Consider the following 24,946-nt stretch of genomic DNA (forward strand, 5'->3'; position numbering starts at 1 on the left):
CCGGGGGGCGGGAAGGCGGAGGGAGGAGCCAGGAAAGTGTGTGACGCGGCAGCGGAACCAAGGGGAAGCACAAATCTTCGCTTGACGTCGGCTAACACGGGGATTTACAGCCTTTTGCTGAAAGGAGTGAACGTAATGGCTTCCTTTCTCCCCGCGTTATGGTCAAAGGTTGCGAACATGATATGCCCCCCCCCCCCCTTTTCCTCCTCTTCCCCGCCTCGTACCCTCGCGGGAGGCGTACATTCCCCATGGGGTTTGAAACGGACAGACGATTGATGATTTTTGTATGTCTGGGGTACAGATGGCAAAGCTCGGTGTTTTTTTTTTTCCTCTCCTTCCATCCCCCTACAAAAAAAAGGCCCGCCAAACGACGGTAATCTGGCGGCGTCGACAAGCCCTCTTGTAACTGTAGGCCACACCCATCCCCTCACTGAGCGCGACATGCCGGACGTTTCTCGAGGATCCGAGTCTTCAACGCGTAGCTCAGTTTCGTAGTATGTAATGGAAATGGCTGCTGCGCCACGCATTTCACCCAAAGCGGCCACCCAACGCACCAACAAGGAGGGGGGGGGGCAGTACTTGCTTGGTTACGACGTCGAGTCAGGACTAACAAGCTGTGTTTTGCGCCTTGCCAAAGCGACCATCCTTTGTATCTCCTTATTAATACTTGGCCCTACGTTAATGAGGAACAAGGTACAAGGAACAAGGTTCATTACGAAAGGGGAAAAAGGGGATTCCGACGTCTGTTAGCACACCTTTTGTCGTTTTTTCTTTTTTTTTTAAATATATATCACAAGAAAAAGCCACACCGAGACATAAAACAGTCTGCCAAGTAAGTATGTCTCGCGGCCTATAGACGGCATGTTTTCCCCCCCTCCGCTCTCCTCCCCTCCCGTCCTGCCCTTATCCTTTCCTTGTCCCATTGTCCTCTATGGGGATAAAAAAAAACGTCAAGAAGAGAGGAAACAACAGACAGTAGAGAAATACGGCCAAAAAAAAAAGGACGGCTATGCTTTCTAAATATTAAAAAACCAAGGGGGAAGCGGGGGAGGGGGGGGGGGATGCGTCGCCGTCGGATATCGGCAAGGACAAGGAAAAAAAAAGAACCGACTACCCATTAGTTGTAAGTTGGCCGATACAAGTGCTGAAACGAAACACGAACCTGTTCCCTTTTTATTCTTCCTTTTTTTCCCTTCCTTCTTTGCCCCCCCTGCTGTCACTTTTTGGTTTTACATGCGTCCCCTTCTGTTACGTGTGCATCGTCCTACTTACTTCACGCTAGTTGGTAGATGAGACCAAGGGTCGGGCCTTAGCACAAAGAGAAGACGGGACAAAGGTGGAAGGTTCTCGTGTGCGGTGAGCAGAGTCTTGCGGTGGTTGGGCTGTGAAATATTCAAAGACTCTCACCCAACTCTCACGACGGGCGTAGAATTTCTCAGTCCTCAACATCTAACTCTGACAACAATGTGTTCTCACGCCTCCGTCCGGTCAAAGATGAATACGAAAGAAAGAGAATGATAGCATGCGTGCCCATGCGGGACCATGTATTAATCTATAATGATTTCGACTTCTAGCCCATGCCCTTGCCGCCCCTCTCGTAGCATCACACTCTCCTCGTATCCCATGCATGTCTTTTTCGCCGTTTATCTCAACAAGTTCCCTCCTTCGCCCTGGTTTGTCTTTTACTTCTTGATGACGCGCTTTCTGCATTAAAGAAAAGGCGACGATAAGACGAAAGGGGGGAGCGGTGAAAAAAAAAAAGAAGCAAAAGAAGCATGACCCCTCCCCCAATGCTTTTAGGGGGGGGGAGAAAGAAAAGGACAAAAGGCCCAATCTGGCCACCATAGATTCGACAATCCAAAACGCGAAAGCTCGAGAGCTAGAAGAGAAAAGAGAGACATTGAAGTTAAAAGTAAAAATACATGTTTGAATATCGGGTGCGAAGAAAGAAAAAAAAGTCAGCGAATGAAAGAGTAATGGTACATGTGGGAATCATAAGTCTAAAAAATAAAGAGAAGAAAAAGGATGTTGAACAAAAACAGTGCTGACCAGTCGTGGCAACATGATGGCAAGTCATCAAAGACAAATGAGGGACGAGGGAAAGCCTCGAGTGTCAGTCAAACGACCTGGTTGCCTGAGTGATTGTTGAGTGTGTGTGTTGGTGGCAATGGTGCCGTGTCATGAAACTTCCTCGCCTGCATCCTCTTCTCTGAAGCGAATACCTCCATGGACGCAGAGCGTATTGGCAACCCAGGGCTCGGCTTGCACCTGGTCTAGGGTCCAGCGGTTTCGAGCTCGTCGTAGTAGGCCTTCCACAATGTGCATGGCGCCGAGGAAGCCGCTTCGCTCAAACTTGGCCTCGTCACTTTCGTGGTCTCCATCGTCACCGGCATACTCGATCCAACGCCACTCCACACGCGCGATACGATGGCTAGTGCGACTGCGCATACGGTGAGCGTCACTCATGCCAGGATGGGGATCAAAGGGAAGGCGGGCTTCGAGCAACGCGTACAGCAGAACGCCCAGGGACCAGGCATCAGTGGCTCGTCCATCGTACTGCTGTCCCATGATAACTTCGGGCGCAGCGTAATCGTCCGAGCCGCATCGTGTTTCAAGCTGTTCGCCTGGCTTTATACGACGAGAAAGACCGAAATCTGCGAGAGCAATGACGGAATATGGATATGTCGACCAGTCGGTGGTCGGGCTGGTGAGGTCAGCAGGACGAAGGTTGACAAGAACATTTTCTAGCTTGATATCACGATGAACAATGTTCTGCTGGTGGAGATACTGAACGGCAGAGACGAGTTCTGCCATGATGCGGCCCATCAAGGACGATGTCAAGCTCTTGCGGTGTGACGTGGTGACATCAAAGAGATCACCACCAGGACAAAAGCTCATGACGAGAATTGCACGTGTGGGCTCAATGCTCCAAGCTTTGAGGTCAAGAAGCGATGGATGATGAATGGCCTGCATAATTTCCAGCTCACGCTTGAGGCTCATCTCAACACGATCCTCGCTTGCACCGCCTCTGGGGCCATGCTCGCACACCTTGACGGCGACGAGGGTCTTCCGCTCTAGACGGCATCCGGACGGCGTGCCTGCCAGCATCTCTGGGCCGTCGCCATCGGGAGTGATCTGACTGGTTGCGAGCATGACTCGACTAAAGGTGCCGCGACCCAGGAAGCCGACAGATCTCCAGCGACGATTCTTATGATCACTGCGGCTCCGTGCCTTGAAATACTCAAACGACGGATCCTGCACCTTGACTGGGCTGTCCAAGGAGTCCTTGGACGAAGCACTAGGAGGTGGTGTGGGAGGCTTGGTGATTGTGGGAGTAAGTCCGCGCGACTCGGCCAGGTGAGACTCCCGTCGCAGTCCCGCGTCGTTGTGCTCGGCGCCGTCTCTTCTTGCATGCGTGCCTGAGACGACAACGGGGCGCTTCTGAATTGATATAGAATCAGGTACGTACTCGCTCACGCTACGATTTCTTGTGTGGTGTAGTTTTCGGGCTGCGGTTGGTGTTGGCTGCGGCGTCGAATCTTGCTGTTGGTTGATGTAGGGCCTGCGCTTGGGGGAGGTAGAATTGAGCTGGGGGCCGAGACTGGATGAGGTAGGAGAGGTTGCTTGACCACCAGTGTCAAGTTTGCTTCGGCACGAGGGAGGAGAGGCTGAAGTAAAACTAAGACGCTTCCAAGGCCCGGGAGAGTCAGTTGACATGAGGGGGCTGGGCAACGGGGTGACGTCGCCCATGGCATTGATGACTGGGCTCGAGAGATTGCTGTTGGAGCCATTGGATGAAGCAATAGCACCTGTCAGGGCAGCTTTGAGACTGGGCGTTCGCGCAAGCTGGACAGAATTGGCAGAAGTGGTTCTGTTTAAAGGATTTCGCTTGGGTGAAAGGTTGCGGGTGTTTGGGATCATGAGGTCGCGGTAGCTAGGAAAGGATGAAACGCCGGGCGAGGTCGAGAGACCGTCGGTAGAAATCCTGAGAGCATTGACCGACCCCTCCGGCGAATCTCTATGGGCCCGTGAGGGCGAGACGGCGCGATCGATCGTGGAGGTGTTCATTTGCGAGGGCGAGGGTGGTGCCAAATGCGGGTGTCGAGACATAGGAATAGGTACGGATTGAGGTGCATCTAGCAACATTGAGGGTTGCTGAGAGACATTGGGGGCTGGCTGTCCATGGCGAAGACGGTGGCCATTCGATTTAGCATTGAGAGGCTCTGATGGTGTCGAGAGGTATGTCATAGCTTGGCGAAGCCGGGGGACCTGTGTGCCGTGAAGCTGTGGTAGTGGCGCGCGACAGCTGGTAAGATGGAGGATATTAGCAAGACATGACGGGATTGAAAGAGAATGCCAAACGCAACGTTATTCTTTTGCTTTTTGGGGGTTTTTTTTCAGGGACAGTATATGACAAAGGCAAGACAGCGGGCGGCGAGAGGTATGCCGGGAAGCGCTGGGAATGGGGAGGAACCGAGACGGGCTTTGCGACGTACGGGATACGGTGATGATCAAGACGACGGGCGGCGGCTGGAATTTTTTTCGCGGGTCGTTCCGAAGGCGATGAACGTCGGCGGTGTGGAAAGGAGCAGCGAGAATTCAAATTGACAAAGGGCAACGGCGCGTGGGCGAGGAACGACAACGACGAGCGTCGTCGCGGCGGAGGATATTGATAGATGAAAAAGAAGTTTAGAAGCAAGGTTGACGGGGGGGGTTGGCCTGCTCGGCTGCCTGGGGGGGTTGCTCAGTTAGTAGGTGAGAAGGAAGGACCTTCCCTAGGACCTTCCCTGGCGTTCTGGATAATTACTGGATAGATTCCGCCAGGTTAACGACTCCACACTCTCTGTAGGGCAGAGTTCTGGTATCTCACATGTACTTGGGGCAGTATGTCGGCCATCTCAGCGCTAAACAAAGTATCAAGTGTGGCAAGATCGGTACATTACAGGTACAAACAGAATAGAATTGGAGGCGCCACACGCTCTAGGCAAGCTCCGGCGACTGCGCGATGCACCGAGTACAAACTCTAACAGTCATGATTTAATGCAGTCTGGCCTGACTCTAAAATCTATCAGTAATGCTGTGCGAATGAGACGGTTAAAAATTAAAATGAGATTCACCCATCTCCAATGCAGCCACGTCTCAAAAGTGACTTACAAAACATGTGACTCCTCCGGCTTGGGACCTACAGGCCTCCTACTTGTAGGCTCCTACTATCTACCACCTAAGGCTGTCTACCATCTACCTACCTCCTAGATAGGCACTTTATTTTAGCGCTGGAACCAGGCGTCAGATGTTACGTTCCAATGCAGAACACATGGCGCGTCTTTTGTCTCAATTTTCTTCTTTCGAGTCGCTGCTCTGCTCCTTATTTGACCTGAGCTTTTTTCAGTCCAGCTTTTGTTTCATTAATCAATCTGCTTCTCATGACTTTTCTAACCGCCTTTGCGCCTTACCCCGTCCTCAAAGGGGATCGTCGGTGTCAAGATGTCTGTCTTACAGTGGACGGGCCCCCTGTGCCGCGCCGTGACCCCAGCCCCCGATCATGCCCAAAGCTGGTGACGACAGGCCGCCTGCAGTGTGATCCTTCCAGCGGCTACAGTGGGCCTTGGGACAACCCCCATGCCCCCGAGGCCCAGCTCTACAGGGCTCAACAAACAGACCAACGCTCGCCCCTCCGACACTAACCACTTCAGGCCTCCCGGGACTTCTTCCCTGCTATCGCTAATTATAGCGACCAACCCCAGATCATCCATCCGCATCGTGGCCAGCATCACTCGCTGCCATTGTTCCGGTTCCCAAAAGTCATCTCTGTGTGCACACTCTAACTCGTCGACACGACCAACAAACACATTCGTGTCGTCATCGACCCTTTTTCTACCAGACCCTCCACCCAGCGCCCTCCGTGGCCGTCACCCCTGGCCCTGGTAGCCGTTTGCTTCGTACGCGCCATGACCCATGGCGGCGCTGGCCCAAACAAACAGTCAATCACCCTTGAAACTGCCGCCTCCATCAAGCATTGTTTTCAGCCTCAGATTTGAATCGCTAGATAGCCGAATAAGATGGCCCTACCGTCTCCTCGGGGCCCGCTTGCGTAGCACAGCCCAACATTGCAATCCTGTCATCAGATCTGATGCTTGGCACATTCATTCTACCTTGCTGCAAAGCTTGCTCGAGTCAATGTGCGGCCTATATCTGTTTTTAAGCACGTATCGTTGATCCCTCACAGTCTCTAGACGCTTGCATCACCGTAGTAGCATGACTGACTCCCAAGTGGCCCGAGTGTTGGCCGACTACGGCAGGATGCCGAGGACACGCTGCCCAAGACTCGGAGCATCGCCTCTGCCTAGATGCGCCTCATTGCATGTCGAGGCTTCTGGACACCGCTCTGCTTCCCGACGCACTCATGATCCGATAAGCGCATATGCCGGCGCCCGCACCCAGCCACACCACGGCCGCCGGGCTTCCCGCCGAAGCCACGTTATAAACGCCCGTCACCACCGAGCGGCCTCTTGGCCGTCATTGCCGTCATTGCCGTAAACCAGTACGCCTGTTACGGAGAGGACTCTTTGTTGCCATGGTCTCCACCGTTCCGCATCCCGTCCCAAGACGCCGTCGCGATAAACCTCCGACCCTCCCGGATTAGTAGCCGGCGACTATTTTTGCGCCCCGGCGGGCCGAGAGTCACAACGTCATGACCAACTGCCGCCGGTCCCAGAATAGACTCCGCTGTCATGGAGCTGCGAGAGCGGGCTCATTTCGTACAAGTGGAAACATTCAAAACTTTGGCCACTTCTCCAATCATTTATCAGCTGGCACATTATTCTCCTTACTTAGTACTTCACTGAATTGTTTTAAGACGCTCAACTCAATCGTACATTTGTCCAACTGCATTACAACATGGCGTCAGCACTAAGGCCGATTGCCGCGCGCATCAACTTACACTCGCCCGTTGCGCTTCTTCGCCCAGCGACGAGAGTAGCTGTCCTTAATACACATCCTCGGACATATCGGAGCCGAACCTTTGTCACCACGGCATCCCTATTTTCACAAAAAAAACCCGCTCCCTATTCAAAGCTTTGGGACAGCGCAGATCATGCCGTTGCAGATGTGAAGAGCGGCGCGACGGTTCTCAGCGCCGGGTTTGGGCTGTGCGGCGTTGCCGGTATGTGCTATTGCTTTTTGACGTGATGGCTCACCCTGACGAGTAGGTCTATAGAGACAATCATTGAAGCGCTGCACCGAAGAGGCAAGGACTCGCTGCACTCTCTGTCCGCCGTATCCAACAACGCTGGCATCGAAGGCAAGGGTGGCTTGTCACTGCTTATCAGCAACGGTCAGATAAAAAAACTTACATTATCATATCTTGGAAATAATAAGACATTGGAGAAGGGCTATCTGAATGGTGACATTGCCGTTGAGCTCTGCCCTCAAGGCTCGCTGGCCGAACGCATCAGGGCTGCTGGTGCTGGTATCCCGGCATTCTTTACTCCTACCGGTGCCCGTAAGTTGCGTTATTTGCCTCTTGAGAAACTACGTTTCTGAATCAGACAGATACTCTTGTACAGGATGGTGAGATTCCGATCCGACTCGGACCCGGTGGCAAGACTGTCGAGCGAGGCACCAAGCGCGAGACACGCGACTTTGGCGGCAAGACTTTTCTCATGGAGACTTCACTTCCTGGCGACGTGGCCATCCTGAGAGCCTACAAAGCAGACAAGGCGGGCAACTGCGTTTTCCGGTGAAACTCTCCCGTCAAGATCTCTCACACTGCCAGAATCTAACTTTGCTCCTACAGCTACACCACCAAGGCGTACGGCGTGCTCATGGCCAAGGCCGCCAAGCTGACTATTGTCGAGGCCGAGAACATTGTCGAGATTGGCGAGATTGGCCCCGACGAGATTGACCTTCCCGGCATCTTTGTCGACCGCGTCGTTCCCGCGACAGCAGACAAGAAGATTGAGATTCTCAAGGTGCGAGAGCCAGAGACGGAAGCAAACGGCGACAAGGCGTCCAGCAATCAGGGCGGACACCAGATCCGACGCGAGCGCATTGGAAAGCGCGCCTCTCAGGAGCTTCAGGAAGGGTTCTACGTGAACCTGGGCGTGGGCATCCCTACGCTTGCAGCAAACTACATCCCGAAGGGGCGTACCGTCTGGCTGCAGAGCGAAAACGGAATGCTCGGTATGGGACCCTATCCCACGAAAGACCAGGTCGATGCGTACGTCGTTGCCGCCACCTCTGCTGCATGCATGCCGACTAACTCGTCCCGCAGCGATGTTGTGAACGCTGGCAAGGAAACCGTCACCATGGTGCCCGGCGCTTCGTGCTTTGACTCTTCCGAGTCGTTTGCCATGATCCGGGGCGGCCACGTTGATGTTTCGATTCTCGGCGTACGTTGCGTGACCATCTCCTTGCCCCCATCCTCCCTCCTAACCACTCTCCATGACGACGCGCTGACAGAAAACCCACCATCCAGGCCTTGCAGGTGAGCGCCTCGGGCGACCTCGCCAACTACATGATCCCGGGCAAGATCTTCAAGGGCATGGGCGGCGCCATGGACCTCGTCGCCAATCCGGACAACACCAAGATTGTCGTTGCGACCGAGCATGTCGCCAAGGACGGGACCCCCAAAATCGTGCAAGACTGCAGCCTGCCGCTCACCGGCGCGCGCGTCGTCAGCACCATCATTACCGATCTCGTGAGTATTTTTTTAGTTTTTTTTTTCGCGGCCCTCGACGCTAAATGGGCTTCGCGGACAATACGCAATGTGAGCTAACTCTGCTTCTTTTTTTCCCTTTTGCAGTGTGTGTTCCAGGTTGACCGCAAGAAGGGCGGTCTTACGTTGACAGAGCTGGCGCCTGGGGTAACCATCGACGAGGTCGAGAGCAAGACGGATGCCAAATTTACAGTGTCGTCCGACTTGAAGAAGATGGAATAAATCTCGTACACTGTGTTGATTTCTTTTTGATTTTTGATCTTTTTGATTTTTTGTTTTTTTTTTGTTTTTCCATAACTTGCACATTCATAGACCGCAGAAACTAGACAAAATTGGCAACATCATTTTTTGAAACGAAACAGGTCTATTTTCTATACAAGCGTGTAATCATTCTAGCATCATTTGTACATTTCTCGAGCAAGCCAAGCCAGCGAAACGATCTGGGGCGACACTCCTCGCAACCTTCCCCCCTCCCCTCCGCTTACAGCTTCGACTCCCTCGGCTGGGCAGCAGCAGCAAAGTTGCTCCCGCCCAGCGCCGCGGAGATGTCGTCCACCGACCGCAGGAGCCACTCGCCGCCCTCGTCGCCCGCCAGCCACCGCGCGGCCGCGAGCTCGTCGCCCGCCATGCCGTCCTGCTCGTAGGTGCCGTCGCGAAGCGCCTTGCGCAGGCCGAACACGTGCGACAGCACCTGCGGGCCGACGCCCGTCTGCGCGCGCAGGCACGCGACGGCCACGACGCTCGTCATGACCCTCCCGAGGCGGTTCGGAGGCAAAGCGGCGGCTTCGTCGGGGGATGACGGTGGCGGTGACGGTGACGGTGACGGGGGGTCGGCCAGCAGCGCGGCGTAGTGGCTGTGCAGAATGTGCACCGGCAGGTCCGGGTGCGCCCGCGCCAGCTTGTCCACCAGCTTGGCCTCGAACGGCGCGTACACCGAGTCCCAGAGGGCGCGGCCCCGCGCCGCCGTGTCGTCGAGGGTGGCCGCCTCGGGCGTGCGCGTCGGCGTCGTGCGCAGCCGCGACGTCACCGACGCGGGCAGCGCGGCGTGGAAGGCGTTGAGGCAGTTGATGGTGCGCGGGATGCCGTTGAACGAGATGCACTTGAGCCCGACCTCACGAATCAGCTCGGCGGCGGCGACGGGCGACGCGGACGCGGACGCGGACGAGGACGAGGACGAGGCGACATCGTGAAGTGCGGGTAGAGCGTCGGGACAGTTGAGTGTAAAAGTCGCGGCGGCCTTATTGAGCAAACGAGGACAAATGCGATTAGAACAGAATGGGACTGGGACTGGGAAGGGAAGGTAAGGGAAGGGGGGGGCCGAGAGTTTTCCCCAAATCATACCGAGAGAACAACCCAAGGGCGCTGGCCGAGTTTGCGTGCGGCCGCGTCCTGCGCGATCCGCGCGTAGACGTCACGGATCTGGCTGGGTGCCGGGCACGGCCCGGGCCTTGCCGCCGGTGCGTTGATGAGCGCCTTGAGCGCGGGCGAGAGTTTCGTGGCCATGCCGTCGTCGTTGGCGTCGTCGTCGTCGTCGGCTGCGTGAGTGTCGGTGTCGCGCGATCGGTTCCTCGTCTTCGACATTGGCGAGAGACGGGGGGTGGGAAGGAGGAAGGAGAGGGGAGGCGGTCCAACGAATTGGATCCCCTATTTAATTCACTGAGCGATCTGTTTTTTTTAAACCCGATTCGCGCCCGGCCAAAGGTCAATGTCGTCGGATTATTTATCTGAACTAGGAATTGATGGTGAAGCTAGATCCGGGCCGGGCGACTTGGGGGGGGGGATTCCCTCGGCATGATCCCGCGGGGCGGCGCTTACTTTTGGAGGCCGTTCCGATGACGACAACGGGCGGCGAAAGTATGAGTGAGGTCTGCGCAGGCAAGAGGATGAGTCTACAGGATGGAAACGGTGGGGAAACTAGATCAAGACGTTTTTTTTTTTTTTTGAAACCATCCTTCTCAAATCGCCGCAGACTATGCAGACCTTCATCGTGAATGGATCCATGTCTGCTTGTTGGTCGCTCAATTCAAGCTGTCACGTACCAGATACATGGCAGCAGTGCCACGAGGAAACCTTATAAGAAAAAGACGAAGAAGAAAGTCCGCTCAAATTCAAATTACAAGATACATTTAACACGCCCGCAGCTTCCAGAAAAGGAGCGCCATTCCCACTATTCCTAATGTAAACTTGATGCCTGCCACCCAGAACAAAGGGAAAAATTTCAGGGCCGTAAGATGTTGCGCCACTACTTACCGAAAGAAAAAGAAAAAAAAACAACACACAAAAATGCACCCTAACCTCCTTCTTATCCTTTCTATCAGTTACATGCCAAACTCCGGAAAAGGAAGCCAGTCAAAGTTGTTCATGTCCTGCCACGAGAGCCCACCAAATGACGGCTCGAACCCGTTGCCCGGCTGGTTCAGCACGTGGGTGATTTGATCGCCCGACATGGCCGAGAACTGCAGCGTCTCTGGCCACAGTATCTGCTGGCCCGCCATCTGCGTCTGCGGCGGCTGTTGCTGCCGGGGGTGCGCGTGCTGGTGTTGCTGCAGCTGCTGCGAGTGCATCAGCTCCGGCTGCTGCTGCGATGGCATGGCGACGGGTGGCATGAGCGCCGGCGCAGTCGTCATCGCCGTCGTCGTCGTCGTCGTCGTTGTCGCCGCCGGGTTCATTGCGTACAGTGAATCGTTGCTGCGCGCGGCCATGGCCGAGTCTGCAAAGTCGTTGCCTGCCGCCTTCCTGGTTGTGAGGGCCTTGCGGACAATCTGACGCAGGTACTTGCCGTACAGAACGGACAAGCCGTTGCGGTGTTTCGTGATGGTGCCGAGGCGCTCCAGCACGCCGGCCGCCTCGACAATGAGCTTGCGGATGCTAGGGGCGAGCGCCGAGCTGTCCGTCGTGTACGCGCTGAGCGTCAGCGCGAAGCAGGCGGCGAAGCAAATCATGATGGTGGTATTGTTGGGCATGGACTGCAGCAGCGACTCGCCCTGGATGGCGGCGCGCATGACGTTGAGGGCTGATGAGAGGCCTGCCGTGCGGAAGAAGCGTCGCACCTCGATGGGTGCCGTTGGGTGGTTAATCACGCCTCCATACGTCGACAGGCGCGTGTGACTGACGAGGATCTCGACATACGGCGGAAGCCGTCGATCTGTAAAACATGTTAGAATTGGTTGTTTGTGTCGTCATTGCTACGCCTGATGGCGCATACCTGGTCCGACACCAATAGACAAGTCCCATTTCGAATGCCACTGTGCGAAGAAACGCTCGATAGCGTCTTGTATGCTACATGCGGTCAGTTCCGAATCTCGCTGCGTTTTTAATTGCTCAAAGAACATACGACCGTGCTATCAATGAGCCATCGCTACTGGCGTTCTGCGAGCCGTCACAAAGAGAACGAACATTATTAAAGAGCACATCCTTGTTGAGGTTAGCTGCTATCCATCAGACAGGGTGGAGTTTTTTTTTTTTGTTTTATCTTACCAAGTCTCTACGCATCACAGCCATGGAAACTGCATGTCCGTCCTGAGACGCGGCAATAGTCGATTTATGCCAATCATCACAGTCTTTAATTAGCCGCGTTACGGGAACCATGAAAGGTCGTCCACGAGCGAGGCCCATTCTACATGAGCATTAGCCGCGGTACATTCGTCAGTCCCTGATTGCAGTACTTACCCTCGCTCAACTACGTACAACGAAATCCAGCACCGCTCTCGCGACCGCAACAGAATCATGCCGCGTTCGGACCACGGCTCTACGCCCTCGTAGCCGTCAATCTCCAGCGCTGTGCTGGTGTCGAGACACTCACCGCGCGCTAGTGTCAGCCCGATTCCCGTGTCTAGAACTCGCTTCGACACAAGCGTCTTATGCATGAGCAAGTCGATGGCGATGGTGGCAGCCATGGAGATGTACCAGCATGTCTCATCGTCAGTACTGCGCTGGCCAGGAAAGATCCACGGAATGTTGACGACAAAGGCTAGAACGATCTCGACGGAGCGGTGACGCCGTGTGATGACGTGTTGCGCCAGCGTCTTGACGTGGTTGGAGAGACGCTTGGACAGGCTGCCGGCCGTGGGGACGAAGAGGGCGGCGCAAGCCATGAGCGTGGTGGTGAGGAACGCGGAGCGCGTGCGTGTGAACGAGACGGTGTAAAGATCGGGGTCGAGACCCCAACGCGTATGTGCAAGCTTTTCATGGAAGCTAATTTCCAATTAGAGCGGTCTAGGCGAGTCGCGACACGGAAAGGGTACCTACTAAGTGAATAGCATTTCGGCCTCGTCCTCCTCTACGAGACCGAGGGAAATGGGGTCAATGTCGTCACCAATGTCCAAGTCTGAACGAGTAATGGAAAAGAAATTGTTGAGCTTGGCGTGTTCGGAGGCGCTATTATCACTGGCTGCGGTAGCGTCTTGCCTCGACTTTTGCGGCAGTCTTTTGCCACGCTCCTCGGCCGACGGCGTAAAGTAGGATGCTCTGGCCAGCAGCTGCAGAGGGTTCTCTGCATCGTCGACGGCTAGGCTCTCGCCTGGCGGTCTTTGATAGCCCGTGCCCTGATCAATTTCTACATCTCTCGCGCCGGCGCTGGCGCTCATGCTGCCATCGTGGTGACTGCCTCCTGCCGCAGTTCCAGACACATCATCATCCTCGTCCTCGCCATGAACGTCGGGGTTTTCACCATCCTCGTCATCCCCTTCACTCATAGAGTCGTCAACACCAGCTGATTGATGCGAGTCGTTGCTGGGTGAGATGCCATTGGCCCCGCTTTCCACCTCACACAGGATTTCACGTAGCCGGGCCAGCACGGCCGCATCCGCCTTGCTTCCGTTGCCGCCCTGACCAGCGCGTCTGGCCGCCTGCTGCACTTGATAGATGGCCTTGTCTATACCAACCCTCTTGCTATGGGGGGGGCCAGGGGTTAGCAGGTTGTGCGCGGCGCGGGTGACACCAAGGTTAGACTCATCGCCTGCGGTCCCATAGCTTACTTTTTGATGCCACGCTGTCGTCCGGCGTGATAGTCAGGCCTGACGCACTCGCTGTCTAGCTGAAGACAGCGGCGACAGCGGCCCTGGTCAGGCAGGTATTCGCACTTAATCTTGCCTCTCCGGCAGACCAGGCAAGCTGCCTGTTTGAGCCCCGGCTTGGGCGGTGAGGCGCTGCCCATGACGAGCGCGAATTTCTCTTTCCGTGATGAGTACAGGCGATTATGGTCAATACGTGTAGCGCCGTTCTTGATGGCGCAGTGCGCGCTGCGTTGCGTGCGCTGTTGCGGTGCCGCCACTCTCGTCGCTGGGGGGCGGCAATTCGGAACGTAAAGTGTTTGGCTGCTCCTGGCAGCAGACGCATACCCATCGCCAGCGGAGGACGAGCCGGCAACGGGTACGTACGAAAAGAACAGCGTCACAGTCGCCGGAGATGCGCAGCGGCCTGCGTGCCGCGAGGTTGATGAGTTTGCTCGGCCGTACTTTTTGCTGGCGTGGCTAGTTGACCAACAAACTGCTTGGTGCGACGTTTACTGTAGCAGTTGCCAGTTTGCCGAGTGGCTACTGGTAGACTGGTAGTGCAAACACGCTCGGCATACCATTGGTGGCGTCCGGTCTCGCCGCCGACCAAGCGCGCGGCGTCATCCGCAGGCTACCAGTACGTAGGAGGGACATGGGAACTTTCTTTTCGGACGGAAAAATTGCAACCAGTGGCGCCTTTGTCTTATTGCCTTTGGGCGCATGATTGATACGATAATGTGTAGCGATCCAATCAAGCTTAGCCACGCACCACCCACCGAGTGACATGCCCAGCAGAGACGCAGGCATGCAGGGTAGGCCCGACAGATGCAGGGTAGGCCTGCAAGCTCAGATGCTATTCCAAGTCCGCGATTATTTTCATACTTTGAACGCCTGCGGATCTTTGACCAGTACGTGGCTATCTGATATACCTCATTTGGACTCCAAATCCTCGGTAGGAAATATAGATACCAAGAACTATAATTGACAGGTTAGGGACGGCGACCATGACGGTTACGCTGTGCACTTGTCAAGCTTGGCGAATTTTATTGACGGGAGTTTTTTTTCTTCCTCTTCTTTTGAATTGAAACCAATTGAAACTACCGCTCGTAACACCGAGCCTAGCAGAGAATACCCGACAGAAAGGAGATGTATACTGTCTTGAGGTATATTACAGGGGTGGTACCGCTCCTATGCTTGGTACTTCGATACGAGCATGCCCATGCGAGGTCACGGCACGTCTAGGGAAAATTTCAAAAGCTTGTCGTACACGGACAAACCGTGGTTGGGCAGACGGCCTAATGTCGCGTCGCTTGCCGAGCAGCCCGTCTTATCAGGGTCATGCATGGTGTATTTGAAGGCGTTGTCGTTGAAGCGCTCAGCCAACCAGCCATGCGAGAGAACTGAAGTCTGTTTGGTCAATGAAAAGAACAAGCGTGATCATCATCAATTCGACAGCGCTGCTCAAGAGGGTGTTGGCCGCTGCGTTGCGATAACTACATAGCTGCCAGGTACTCCGTAGACTAGCACGATTCGTGTGTAGGCCATCTTATTCACGTCATGGACCGCGCATACTCGGGCATCGAAGACTAGACCGAGTCGTTCAAACTGTATAGTACTAAACTACGTCGCACCAAAAAGAGCACCAGGGATCAAGATCAAGCCACTGCGGTGAATGTCTAGCGCCTCAACCTGGATCACCAGGCTGTTTGCACAATTTAGATCCGCTAGTGAGGGTAGATCTACAAGGAAATTGTACCGAGGAAATATTTCAATGACGTGTCCAATATATTGAGGAAGTTAAACTAGAGGAAAAGTCGAGAAAAGCTGCTCGAGGCGTCACTCAAGGACGCGTCCACCGAGCCCTCTGCCACTTCGACATCCAAGACACAGACTGCCGAACAAATGCCCCTCATCTAGATGAATCTGCCAAAACCAAGCACCAGATCAGCCGTCCCTGTTCATTATACATTATCGAAGTGGATTAACATAAGGAAACTGGGTATTATGGCTCAACGACAAGCCCATCAAACCTTGTCGAAGCACGAAAATGGGAAAGGAAAACTGCTGCTGGTGGTTTCACCAATGACCTAATAGCCATCATAGAAAGCAGCGTAACAAAAAGAAAACAAGACCCGACCGGGTCAAAGTCCGAAGATCGAAAACAGGAAAACCCGCGCTCCTCCAGACGCGGTGTTTCCATCTCCGCCTCATTTATAGCGCATCTTCAGATGTCCCATGTTTGACGACTGTGTCGGGACGTTCCAAAGCGCCGAGAAGCCAGCATTTATAAAGCATGGCTCACGAGAAGCATCGCGCCGCCTGTCAAGTCCATGAGCTGAATCTGACTGGCGATGGCGGCGCTGCAGGCCCTCCAATCTGTCGAGGGACTGCACTCGATAACATTACCCAGGATCGCCTAAACAAAACCTCCAAGAGACGTAATATCATAAGACGCATTCGTGGTGGGGACATACGTGTCCGAAGCAAAGTGCAACGGTCGAAAACCGAAGAAGATGCCCTCAGCAGCCTGGTCGTTCCCTGCTTTGGTCAAGTGAATGCTCGACAGACCGTAGCCGGTGCGATTCACAGAAAGCGAAGGGAAGTCTTCGTAGGCACCACCATGATCCCACATGGTACCATTCAAAGTTCCAAACGGCCCATACGTCGCCCTGTCAGACGTCAAGGCCAAGGAGCCGAGGTGTAGGCCGTACGTCAGGTCGATGTCCCTGACGAACTCGTCCGGGGCTAGATCAAGCCGGTGCTCATAGGCCGACCTCTCCGATCCTTCCAGTGGGCCCCAACGGTCGCCAATCTTCTCCTGGAGACAGGTGACGCTTTCGTCGAAGCACACGCGGATCGAGGTGATGTTTTCGCCACGCGGCGTCACGGGAGGCAGTCTCTTCCTGCTCCACGGCGTGTCGCCCCAGCGCCCATACGGGCCGGCAAAGATTTCGCGGTCCATCCTCTCGTAGACGCTTTGGGGGACCTCGAACTCACCCGTAGAATAGGGCCAGATTTCCATTGGTGACAGCACGTGCATGATCATGATGGAGTCATAGTCCGCCAGCGCTCGCAGTTCACTTGCGTCCGCAAGGCCTTTCGCTTTCGCGGGGATAGGCTTCAATCTGTCTGGCGGGTGTGGTACAACCTTTGCACGACCGCGCTCGTAGGTATCTTGTGCGTAGGTCAAATAGTCCGGGGCGTCAGTTCCACGAGCAACCTCGTGACGCGGCGCACTGAGAGCAGAATAGGCATCTTTCCAAGTCTCGAGCAGTTTTGCGGGCCAGCTCTCAGCCTCGCCCTTGGCGATGGCATCGGCGAGGAGCCCCATCTGCATCTTGTCCCCGGCACGTTTTCGGACCATCGTGGACGAGTTTGAGGAAGTCAGGGCGGCAACGGAGGTACCCGGTAACTTGGGGACCGCACGAATCTTGGTGCCAAGACCTGTCTTTGCAACGAACTCGGGCCTGATGATACCCTCAATGAAATCATGTGTGTAGCCCCATTCTTTTCCAAATCTGATACCCGTGGCGAGCATCACAATGTGTATATTGGCTGCCATTGCCCATTCAGGAAGCGCCGCAACAGCGTACGCTTCCATCTGAAACTGAGGCATGGAAGCTCGAAGAAACATCAACAACGCGTTATGATGGAGCCTGACAAGTTCCTTCATTTTTTCTTTATCACCGTCTGACGCCGTGTTGAATTGTTTCGTGACCTTTTGAAAGATCTCCATATTCTGCGCAAGCCCCTCGCGCATGCTTTCGAGACTCTCCACGTGATACCGCTGGATTTCTTGACCGATAAGCCTCAACACATGCGGGCGGACTTGTTTCCATACGTTTTTCGTCGATGTCAAGGTAACGTTAATCGCCATCGCGATGGCTGCCAGCACAAACATTGCCATCGCCCAGCTAGCGTTAACCTCCAGAAGCTCAAAGGTTTTTATTAGTCTCATTGCGATGAAGCCCACAACAGTCAAGACCGCGTGTGAACCGTCAGTTAAAGTGGTATCACCTTCAGGACGTGTGGTCAGTTTGATCAAGGAATCTACTACATCTTCGTTGACCTTCATCTTGGCGTAAGTGTGCCGCCTTGCGGCAAGAGAGTCGAATAATTATGCAAGATGAAACAAGACCTATATCCAAAGAAAATATGAGCTCTTGTACTTTTCAGCAGTCAAGAGAACCTACATATCATTGCATTACAGCTCCGTGTACCGTTACTGCACTTCCAGAACCTCGGAAATCAACATGGTCGGGAGTTGGGTCGCTACCAATTGCAGTGACAAGTTGGCCCAACAGCTACTTTATATCATTCGTTTCTATATGCACGGATAAGATACTATAGCTGATTAATAAGTAAAACACAAAACATCATCCCAGCCGTCCATTTCTTATAGATGCCGCTAATGCTTCGCCTTGCCTTGGTAGGGCCAACTTTGTTCAAGCCACAACACCGCCAGATTTAACAACACCTCAAAAGCATGCCATACACAATCTAAAAGAAAATGTATCCTGGCAGTTCAAAACTGTCCCAGCAGCATCCATGCGGTCTAGACTTTATCTGCAAAAGCTTATATTGCCTTTACTCGCTACTGCGATTAAATGGGGCGAAATCGGTGGCTGGCCAGAGAAATGGGCATGTTGGCGATGAATTCAGCTTCGAATTAGAGTTATTATGAGCCTTCAATATAGCGCGAGGGGACAGGAGCTCCATGGTTCATGGCTCTGTGGTTGTGCCGCACCCAAACATGTTGGTCCTGACGGGTACTCTTCCAGAAAATCGGGCACATTAATGTCTGTTTCTTCCGAAAAATCTAGTCCTGATATACGGATGGAGGAATGCGTCATTTTTTTAGACAATTTGAATCCAGGTCCGATCCCCTGTACTATTGATATCGCGTTGCGTCCGGCGCGTTATGACATCCGCTTTGTGAATTATTGGACGAATATACCTTGGATATATCGCCAGTCCCCGTAGAACCAAGAAACGTGCGACGTTCCAGAATGTCAGTCGCTTATGAAATTTTGCTGAATTTTGACTTTTGAGGAAGCGCAAAGCTTCGGATTGATTCAGGCCGAGAACGTGCCCTACAGGCATCGTGATCTATCATTGCTGCAACAGCAGCAGCATACACCGCGCAGAGAACAACTGGTCCTTCTTTGAAGACAACAATGGGCTCTAGTCTGGTCTCGAAAATCAGAATATCGGAGGCTGGAATATGCAATATCCTTATAGAAGGGTCCACGTTGTTTGTACAGATTAGCCTAATAAGCTCCGGAGCTTCACTAGTCAGCGGCTGCTAATGGTTCTCGGCCTCTGCGGCTGTGGTGGTATTCAATGACGCGCCCATTAGTCCTACAAGAGTATCTCTCGTTTTTCATTGATCTTTGTCTCCACCTCTTACCGAGAGTGAAGCCTTGACGCGGGCCTTGATGAGCCACTCTCCAACTCTCACGCACCTCTTGGGTAGCGCGAGTGGTCATTAGCTCATGCAAGCATTGGCTGGGACTCTGGACGCGCGGCAGAGCTGTCGGCAAGAGTCGGCCGCTGACTTGTGGGCGGGCAACCTACGAGGACCGGACATGGCGTCCTCTCCGCCGGGTTGACACTCGTCACTGTAGCCGCAGTCAGTTTCTCCAAAGCAGACAGGCGCGATGTGACATTGGAAAGTGTCGTCTTACAAACGCGGCCCAGCATCAGGGTGGAGGCCGAACGGGTACAAAATTAAGGATTTCGCGTGCAAGCGGAGCACAGTTCCCGCTGGCCACACTATACCTTTCCCCCGTGACATACTATGCAGAACCTGACGGCGAATGGCTGGCAGGGGCCCTGGAGAGTGGGATACGACGGCAGTGGTTAATCTCCCCAACGACAAAGCGAAAGTGCAAACCTCGCGGTATGTGGGCGGCCAACGCCTGTGCTCTCATCAATTTTGGACGAAGTGCTCGGATTTTGGGCATCAGCGATGGCACAACGGTACAAGGGCGAAGGTGTTATCACCAAAGGGCACGCGTCAAGTTGGACTTGGCAGCTCTCGGGCCAGGACTTACGGCGCGTCCGCACCGCATTATAAACTCAGGAAGCGAAGAGCACATCAGCCATCGCTTCAGAGAAGAACACAGAGGTGGTAATAGTTACCGAAACTCGCGTCAGCTTCTATCGTTTGATTGATGAATAGTTTTGGTGATCCAGACCAAACAGTAAAACTTCTTCTAGATACTTTTCAAGTACTACAAGTGCAAGTCTTTTCCGAAAGATCCATGCTACATAGCCACATATCAATAGTACGGAGGAGCCAAGGAAACCATGCGAAAAGCCACACGTACAAATCTCTTTGCAGACCCTAGACTGCGTAACAAGCTTCGAAAACCGCTTCCAATATGAACAAAGTATTAGATTCCCGTGGTAAACCCGAGTCACTCCTCAAGAGTGGTCTTCTAAAACGGCAAACAAGCTGCCAAGACAATCAACAGCCTCGTTGTACATATCGTTGGTCATCTCGATAAAACTCGTCCCCGAAGTCATCATCCACCCAACTCACATTGCAGGTGCATACTGGTTCACGTCTTATGATGTCATGCTCAACTCTATGCGATCAAGAATGATAGTCCCATCTCCTGCGGACAAAGAACACTGAGCGGGCTCGTGAAGTGACTCGGCCGGCCTTAGACATGGTGCCATTTCTTGGTCTTCGCGATGTGCGGCCTCCGCGATGCCAAAGACTCGTCACGGAGCAAAAGCGGCGTCGAGGTTCATTACACTCTGCCACAGCTCGGCATTGGTAGTCCAATGTGATCATCATCTGCAGGTTTTGCGAGTGGGATGTCAATCAACACAGAGATGAGTAGGGTCCTCGACAACCAAAACGGCCAGTATAGTAGAGCAAAGTCTTACCTTACGGGGGCAAGCTTGATATACATGTCGGGGTGTTCAAACCCTTCTGTCGCAGCGACACAAACCAAGATACGCCTTTCTTCGTCTTGACTATAACTTTTAGCCTTTTGACTTTCTGGACCTGTCCCACGCGGATTGGTTGCCCGTCACCTGCTTCTGCAGACTTGGGTATCTCGGGATTTCAATTCCGCCCGGAAAATGCATTCTTCGACACCAACATCTACGCCACCTGCTCTAGATTCAAGTCATAGTACCATCTAGGCACTGTCGTTCTCCGTCCACACAATGCAAATCGCGACTTTACCGAGAATGCTGGTGACCATTCCAAACCGCGATCGCAAACAGGATGCGCTATTCAGCGGCTTCGGCTCGGATGGGAGTCCGCGTTGACTCGGTCAGCTTGGTTTCTGGACGATGCCAAGGTCCATGACAGCAACGCGAGGAACCGGACAAGAAATCCGTGGCAAGATATCTCAAACGAGGTTGAAAAGTAGTTGGAACCTCGATCAGGACGCTGGATCCGGACACCATTGTGTCATGATGCCAGGGCAAATTGTTCGATGCCTTGGCATTGTAGTGCAAAAGATTCTGCGGTTTCTCTGCTTTTTAACAGTCGAGCATCTCTTCTACCAGTGTTACCTATCCGACTGCCCGCGACAATTTTCATCATCTCCTTCCAGCCATCACTTCGATCGGCCAGTTCTTGATTTGGCCAGGATAACGCAGGCCCCAATCAAGAGCAGGTCACCATAAGGACTCACACCATCACCACGAAATGCCTATTCAATGCTGACTGGGGCAGCATCATGGAGGGCGAGCAACGGAGGTATTTCGCTCCCAATGAAGCACTCGGCCCGCATGTAGTGCTCGGCTCGCGTTCTAACGGTGTGACTGACCCGGAGCTTGACGTTGGACGCAGTCCGGGTGCCAGCATCGCAACCGTGGTCACTCAATGACAGGCACCGGTGCTGCAGCGTGGCGACCATGTCAAGTGAGGGAGGGGATGCATACCATCACGGCCCTCCTGTAAGACACGGCCGCAAGTTGCAAAGGCCCCAGACAATCGCCCGCACTGCAAACGACGTGGTGAAGCTGACACTACTTCAGAGGTAAGAACGCTGCGATGGTCATCGATGAATTGAGCCCACCGATTCACAGAGAGTTACACGGTACCGAACATTGAGCCTCTATCGAATCTTCCAATCAACAGTGGCCGGACGCGTCGATGATGTTGATGCCAGATGACAGTTTCTACAGCCGCCATGGTACTAGTCTTGCGAGGTTTTCTCAGCTCTTCAACCAAGTGGAAGCGATTTGGAAGTTGAAGGGCTGATATGCTGCTTTGCCCTACATCCAACGTGGCCAGCATCATGTGCAGGGCAAGCCTTTCGGTGCTGAAGGGAATGCGTTCTTTTCACCTCGACCAGCAGTCATCGCGCTGGCTTGTGCTATATCGCACAGTCCAAGACCCCGTACCCCGACCGCCCAATACGCATCGTCAGTTTCACGACAAAAAGGTCAGAGCAACAACCTCGTTACATCTCAGTGCATGATCCAGGGCACCGTTCACCGGGACGGTCATGTCGTATCCTGCCTCCTCGGGAAGATGACGCCCCTCAAAGCAGGCAAGTAGGCGACACCTTGAATAGGGAAAATAATAATTATAATAAACTGCTCAGTGCTCCCGTAGACAGGGATCAATACGGCAAGCGTACGAGCTTGGAAATACGACGCCGAAGCAGGCCACCGCAGCAGCATTGATGAGCGGCTATAAACAAAAGAGTATTATTACTCGGAATGGGCTGATGATGCCGATGCTGATGCTCTTGGTTCTATTCTAATCGAGTACGCGGTACTTGCGCGCAAATTCCAGCAACTCACGTTTACGGCAAACCACCCCGTGTCCAAATAAGCAGTCTCTCGTGTAGGTCTTTGTCCTTGTGCTTTTCTTTCAGCGTACTAATAGTACAACACCATTTGCATTCATAAAAACACACTTTATACACGCACACGCATGCAGACATGTGCATGGGCTCTCGCACGCCCCCAAACCCTCCCCCCGACAAGACGGAGAGAGGAGAGGGGAGGGAAAAGCCGCAGCAAAAGAATAGAGGTCTTGGCATCCGGGCCTCGACCGGAAAGGACCGAACTGCGTTGAAAAAACACTTGGCCCTCCCGGGCCTAGGCTCCCGGCAACGAGTGCGTGTATACGGATTACGGATACAGAAGACAGAAATATGTTGTTTTCGCTCTCTTTTGCCTTGCCCCCCCCCTCCGCAACCTCCTCCTATCAGTACCGGTACATGGCGGTGGGAGAGGAAGAGGCCAGGCAATAAAAAAAAGATAATAATTGATTCCACGCAATTGGTCCCCCCATAGGGTTAGGGATTTTTTTGCAAGGCGGGGAGTTGGGTGACAAGGCTGGCTCGTGTTTCGGTACGGCGGCCGACCACGGTGAGTCCCGTCACCGAAAGAACCCAAGCAGCGAAGTAATACAAGCGAGGGCCAACTAGTTTGATGTGAGGCTCGCTGGTCTCTTCTGCATGTCTCGCGTTGGCGCCGTTTTTTGTGTTCGTCTCCTTTTTGCTATTATTATTATTGCTACTATTTCTTTTCCTGGCAATGTGCGTGCGCCCTTTTGTGCCTGGGCTTGTCACCGCTACGGGCAATCTGAACAGGATTCACCACGATAAAATAAAAAGAAAACGAGGAAAAATAATAAAAACAGAGTAATAATAATTCAAGTCTTACCACACCCCCCATTTCTCCCGAAACCGGAAGTCCATGTGCACCTGGTCTCTGGTGGCTTTTTTTTTTTCCTTCCTGTGTCTGTGTGTGTGTCAAACAGGCCATTCTAGAGTTCTAGACAGCTCCATCTATCTACTGGGTATCTCTTCTCAATCTCCCTCTACCGTTGTCTCTACTGAGCCGGTAGGAAATCGCTGGGCGGAAAGTCTTTTTTTTTTCCCCTGCTTTTTTCATTTCAACGGGCAGCACGATCCCGACTACCACATGCATACATACATACATACACAAGTCCTCCCCATGATGCCAGCCCAAGGCAGGCGCACCAGAAGTTAGAACCACCACATCCCTTCCCCCCCAAAAGGTCTAGACGGGCCTCTCTTAGAAATCACCGTCTCTCGTCCGGAGCAAAAGGCCGCTTGGCCGCTCTCCCCCCCTCCCCTCCTATCGGCGGGCATTCGCTCGGTGAAATCGGAAACGGCGGCCAGACTAGTCATCAGCCAGCCAGCCAGCCGCCAGTTAGTTTAACTTGTCCAGCGTCCAGGCTGCCATCCAAATACCAAGGGCGGCTTGCAACGCCCCGAACTGCCGTCTTTTAGTGCCAGTGCAAGTATGCACGTACAAGTGCTGGCAAGGCTCGGGGGGGGGGGGGGGGGGGGGGTTCCCCTTCCTCCGCCCGCCAGTCGGCGCGCCGCGGGAATAGCACAATAGACCGGAGCCGACGCCGGGGGGGCCTTGACCTTGCATGCCGTCTTTGTTTTTTTTTCTTTTTCTTCTTGATGTTAAGTGGCTGGCTGGCTGGCTGCAAGGAGCTTGGGGCAGCGCTCACCGGTGTTATCGCATTTGAGTCTTGTCCCCCCCCTGCTCTTACCAGTCCATGATTGTGTAAAACAATTGGACAAGAATAACTTATAAGAGTCATCAGGCAGCACTCAAACGCATTACAACACTACGTATAATCACTCAGAAGAGAGACGGTCTGCATGGCAAAGGAAAAAGAAGATTGGAAAGGGGGGCAGTTTTTAGGCGTTGACAATCTTGTTTTCCGCCCCCTTCTCTGACTCATACTTGTAAGCCCTGTGCTTTCTCGACTTGAACAAGGGGAGACGGTGTTCGAGGCTTTCAGAGGCTTTCAGAGAGGCTTTGTTGTTGATTTTCTACACCTAAATTCAACGAACCAATAGCTGCCCAAATTATGCATGCATCCCGCTCATCCGCCACGTCCCCGAAAAATGTAGCCACGGAAACAGACAGGCGGGAGAAAATCTTAATCACCAACAGTTATTATTATTTTCTTGTTTTGTGTTTCTTTGCCTTGTTGAATGAATTTCCTTTTTTGTTTTGCTTTCTCAAAATGGCCTGTGTTGTTTGTTGGGTTCTAGAACAACAACATTTGCCCACAAATGATGCCCAACGAACCCAACAGCAAATTTTTTATATTTTTTTTTTTTACTTGCCGTAATCTTGTTTTCTCTCGTGCAACCTCAAACCCTTGATCACAATTACTCGCAAGAGTATTGTTGCGGCGGCGCGCGCCACACAACATCAACAGGGCTGGGGTCGTTGGAGAGGGCGCAAGCAAAAAAAATCG

General features: G+C 53.5%; 5 protein-coding genes across 5 annotated transcripts; 1 reads left to right on the forward strand and 4 right to left on the reverse strand.

Annotated features, from left to right (window-relative positions):
• Positions 1-2,178: 2,178 nt before the first annotated feature.
• V2A60_004372 (kinase-like domain-containing protein) lies at positions 2,179-4,110 on the reverse strand (the record flags this gene model as incomplete). Its single annotated transcript, XM_083255692.1, has 1 exon — positions 2,179-4,110. One exon carries the CDS (start codon positions 4,108-4,110, stop codon positions 2,179-2,181), a length of 1,932 nt encoding a protein of 643 aa, XP_083111818.1.
• A 2,787-nt stretch (positions 4,111-6,897) lies between these two features.
• On the forward strand, positions 6,898-8,938 carry V2A60_004373 (3-oxoacid CoA-transferase; the record flags this gene model as incomplete). Its single annotated transcript, XM_083255693.1, has 7 exons — positions 6,898-7,162; positions 7,217-7,501; positions 7,552-7,738; positions 7,796-8,218; positions 8,273-8,390; positions 8,477-8,698; positions 8,804-8,938. The coding sequence occupies 7 exons, from the start codon at positions 6,898-6,900 to the stop codon at positions 8,936-8,938; spliced, it is 1,635 nt and encodes a 544-aa protein (XP_083111819.1).
• A 259-nt stretch (positions 8,939-9,197) lies between these two features.
• On the reverse strand, positions 9,198-10,297 carry V2A60_004374 (uncharacterized protein; the record flags this gene model as incomplete). The annotated part of the gene is made up of 2 exons (XM_083255694.1): positions 9,198-9,953; positions 10,058-10,297. 2 exons carry the CDS (start codon positions 10,295-10,297, stop codon positions 9,198-9,200), a joined length of 996 nt encoding a protein of 331 aa, XP_083111820.1.
• A 737-nt stretch (positions 10,298-11,034) lies between these two features.
• Positions 11,035-14,364, reverse strand: V2A60_004375 (Zn(II)2Cys6 transcription factor; the record flags this gene model as incomplete). Its single annotated transcript, XM_083255695.1, has 8 exons — positions 11,035-11,861; positions 11,922-11,995; positions 12,051-12,130; positions 12,194-12,332; positions 12,386-12,910; positions 12,977-13,606; positions 13,693-14,134; positions 14,289-14,364. 8 exons carry the CDS (start codon positions 14,362-14,364, stop codon positions 11,035-11,037), a joined length of 2,793 nt encoding a protein of 930 aa, XP_083111821.1.
• A 1,762-nt stretch (positions 14,365-16,126) lies between these two features.
• Positions 16,127-17,785, reverse strand: V2A60_004376 (uncharacterized protein; the record flags this gene model as incomplete). Its single annotated transcript, XM_083255696.1, has 1 exon — positions 16,127-17,785. One exon carries the CDS (start codon positions 17,783-17,785, stop codon positions 16,127-16,129), a length of 1,659 nt encoding a protein of 552 aa, XP_083111822.1.
• Between the last annotated feature and the right edge of the window lie 7,161 nt (positions 17,786-24,946).

The sequence above is a fragment of the Cordyceps javanica genome, chromosome 3 (genome assembly GCF_051103115.1).
Source record: "Cordyceps javanica chromosome 3, complete sequence".
In the NCBI taxonomy this organism is placed as follows: Eukaryota; Fungi; Ascomycota; class Sordariomycetes; order Hypocreales; family Cordycipitaceae; genus Cordyceps; species Cordyceps javanica.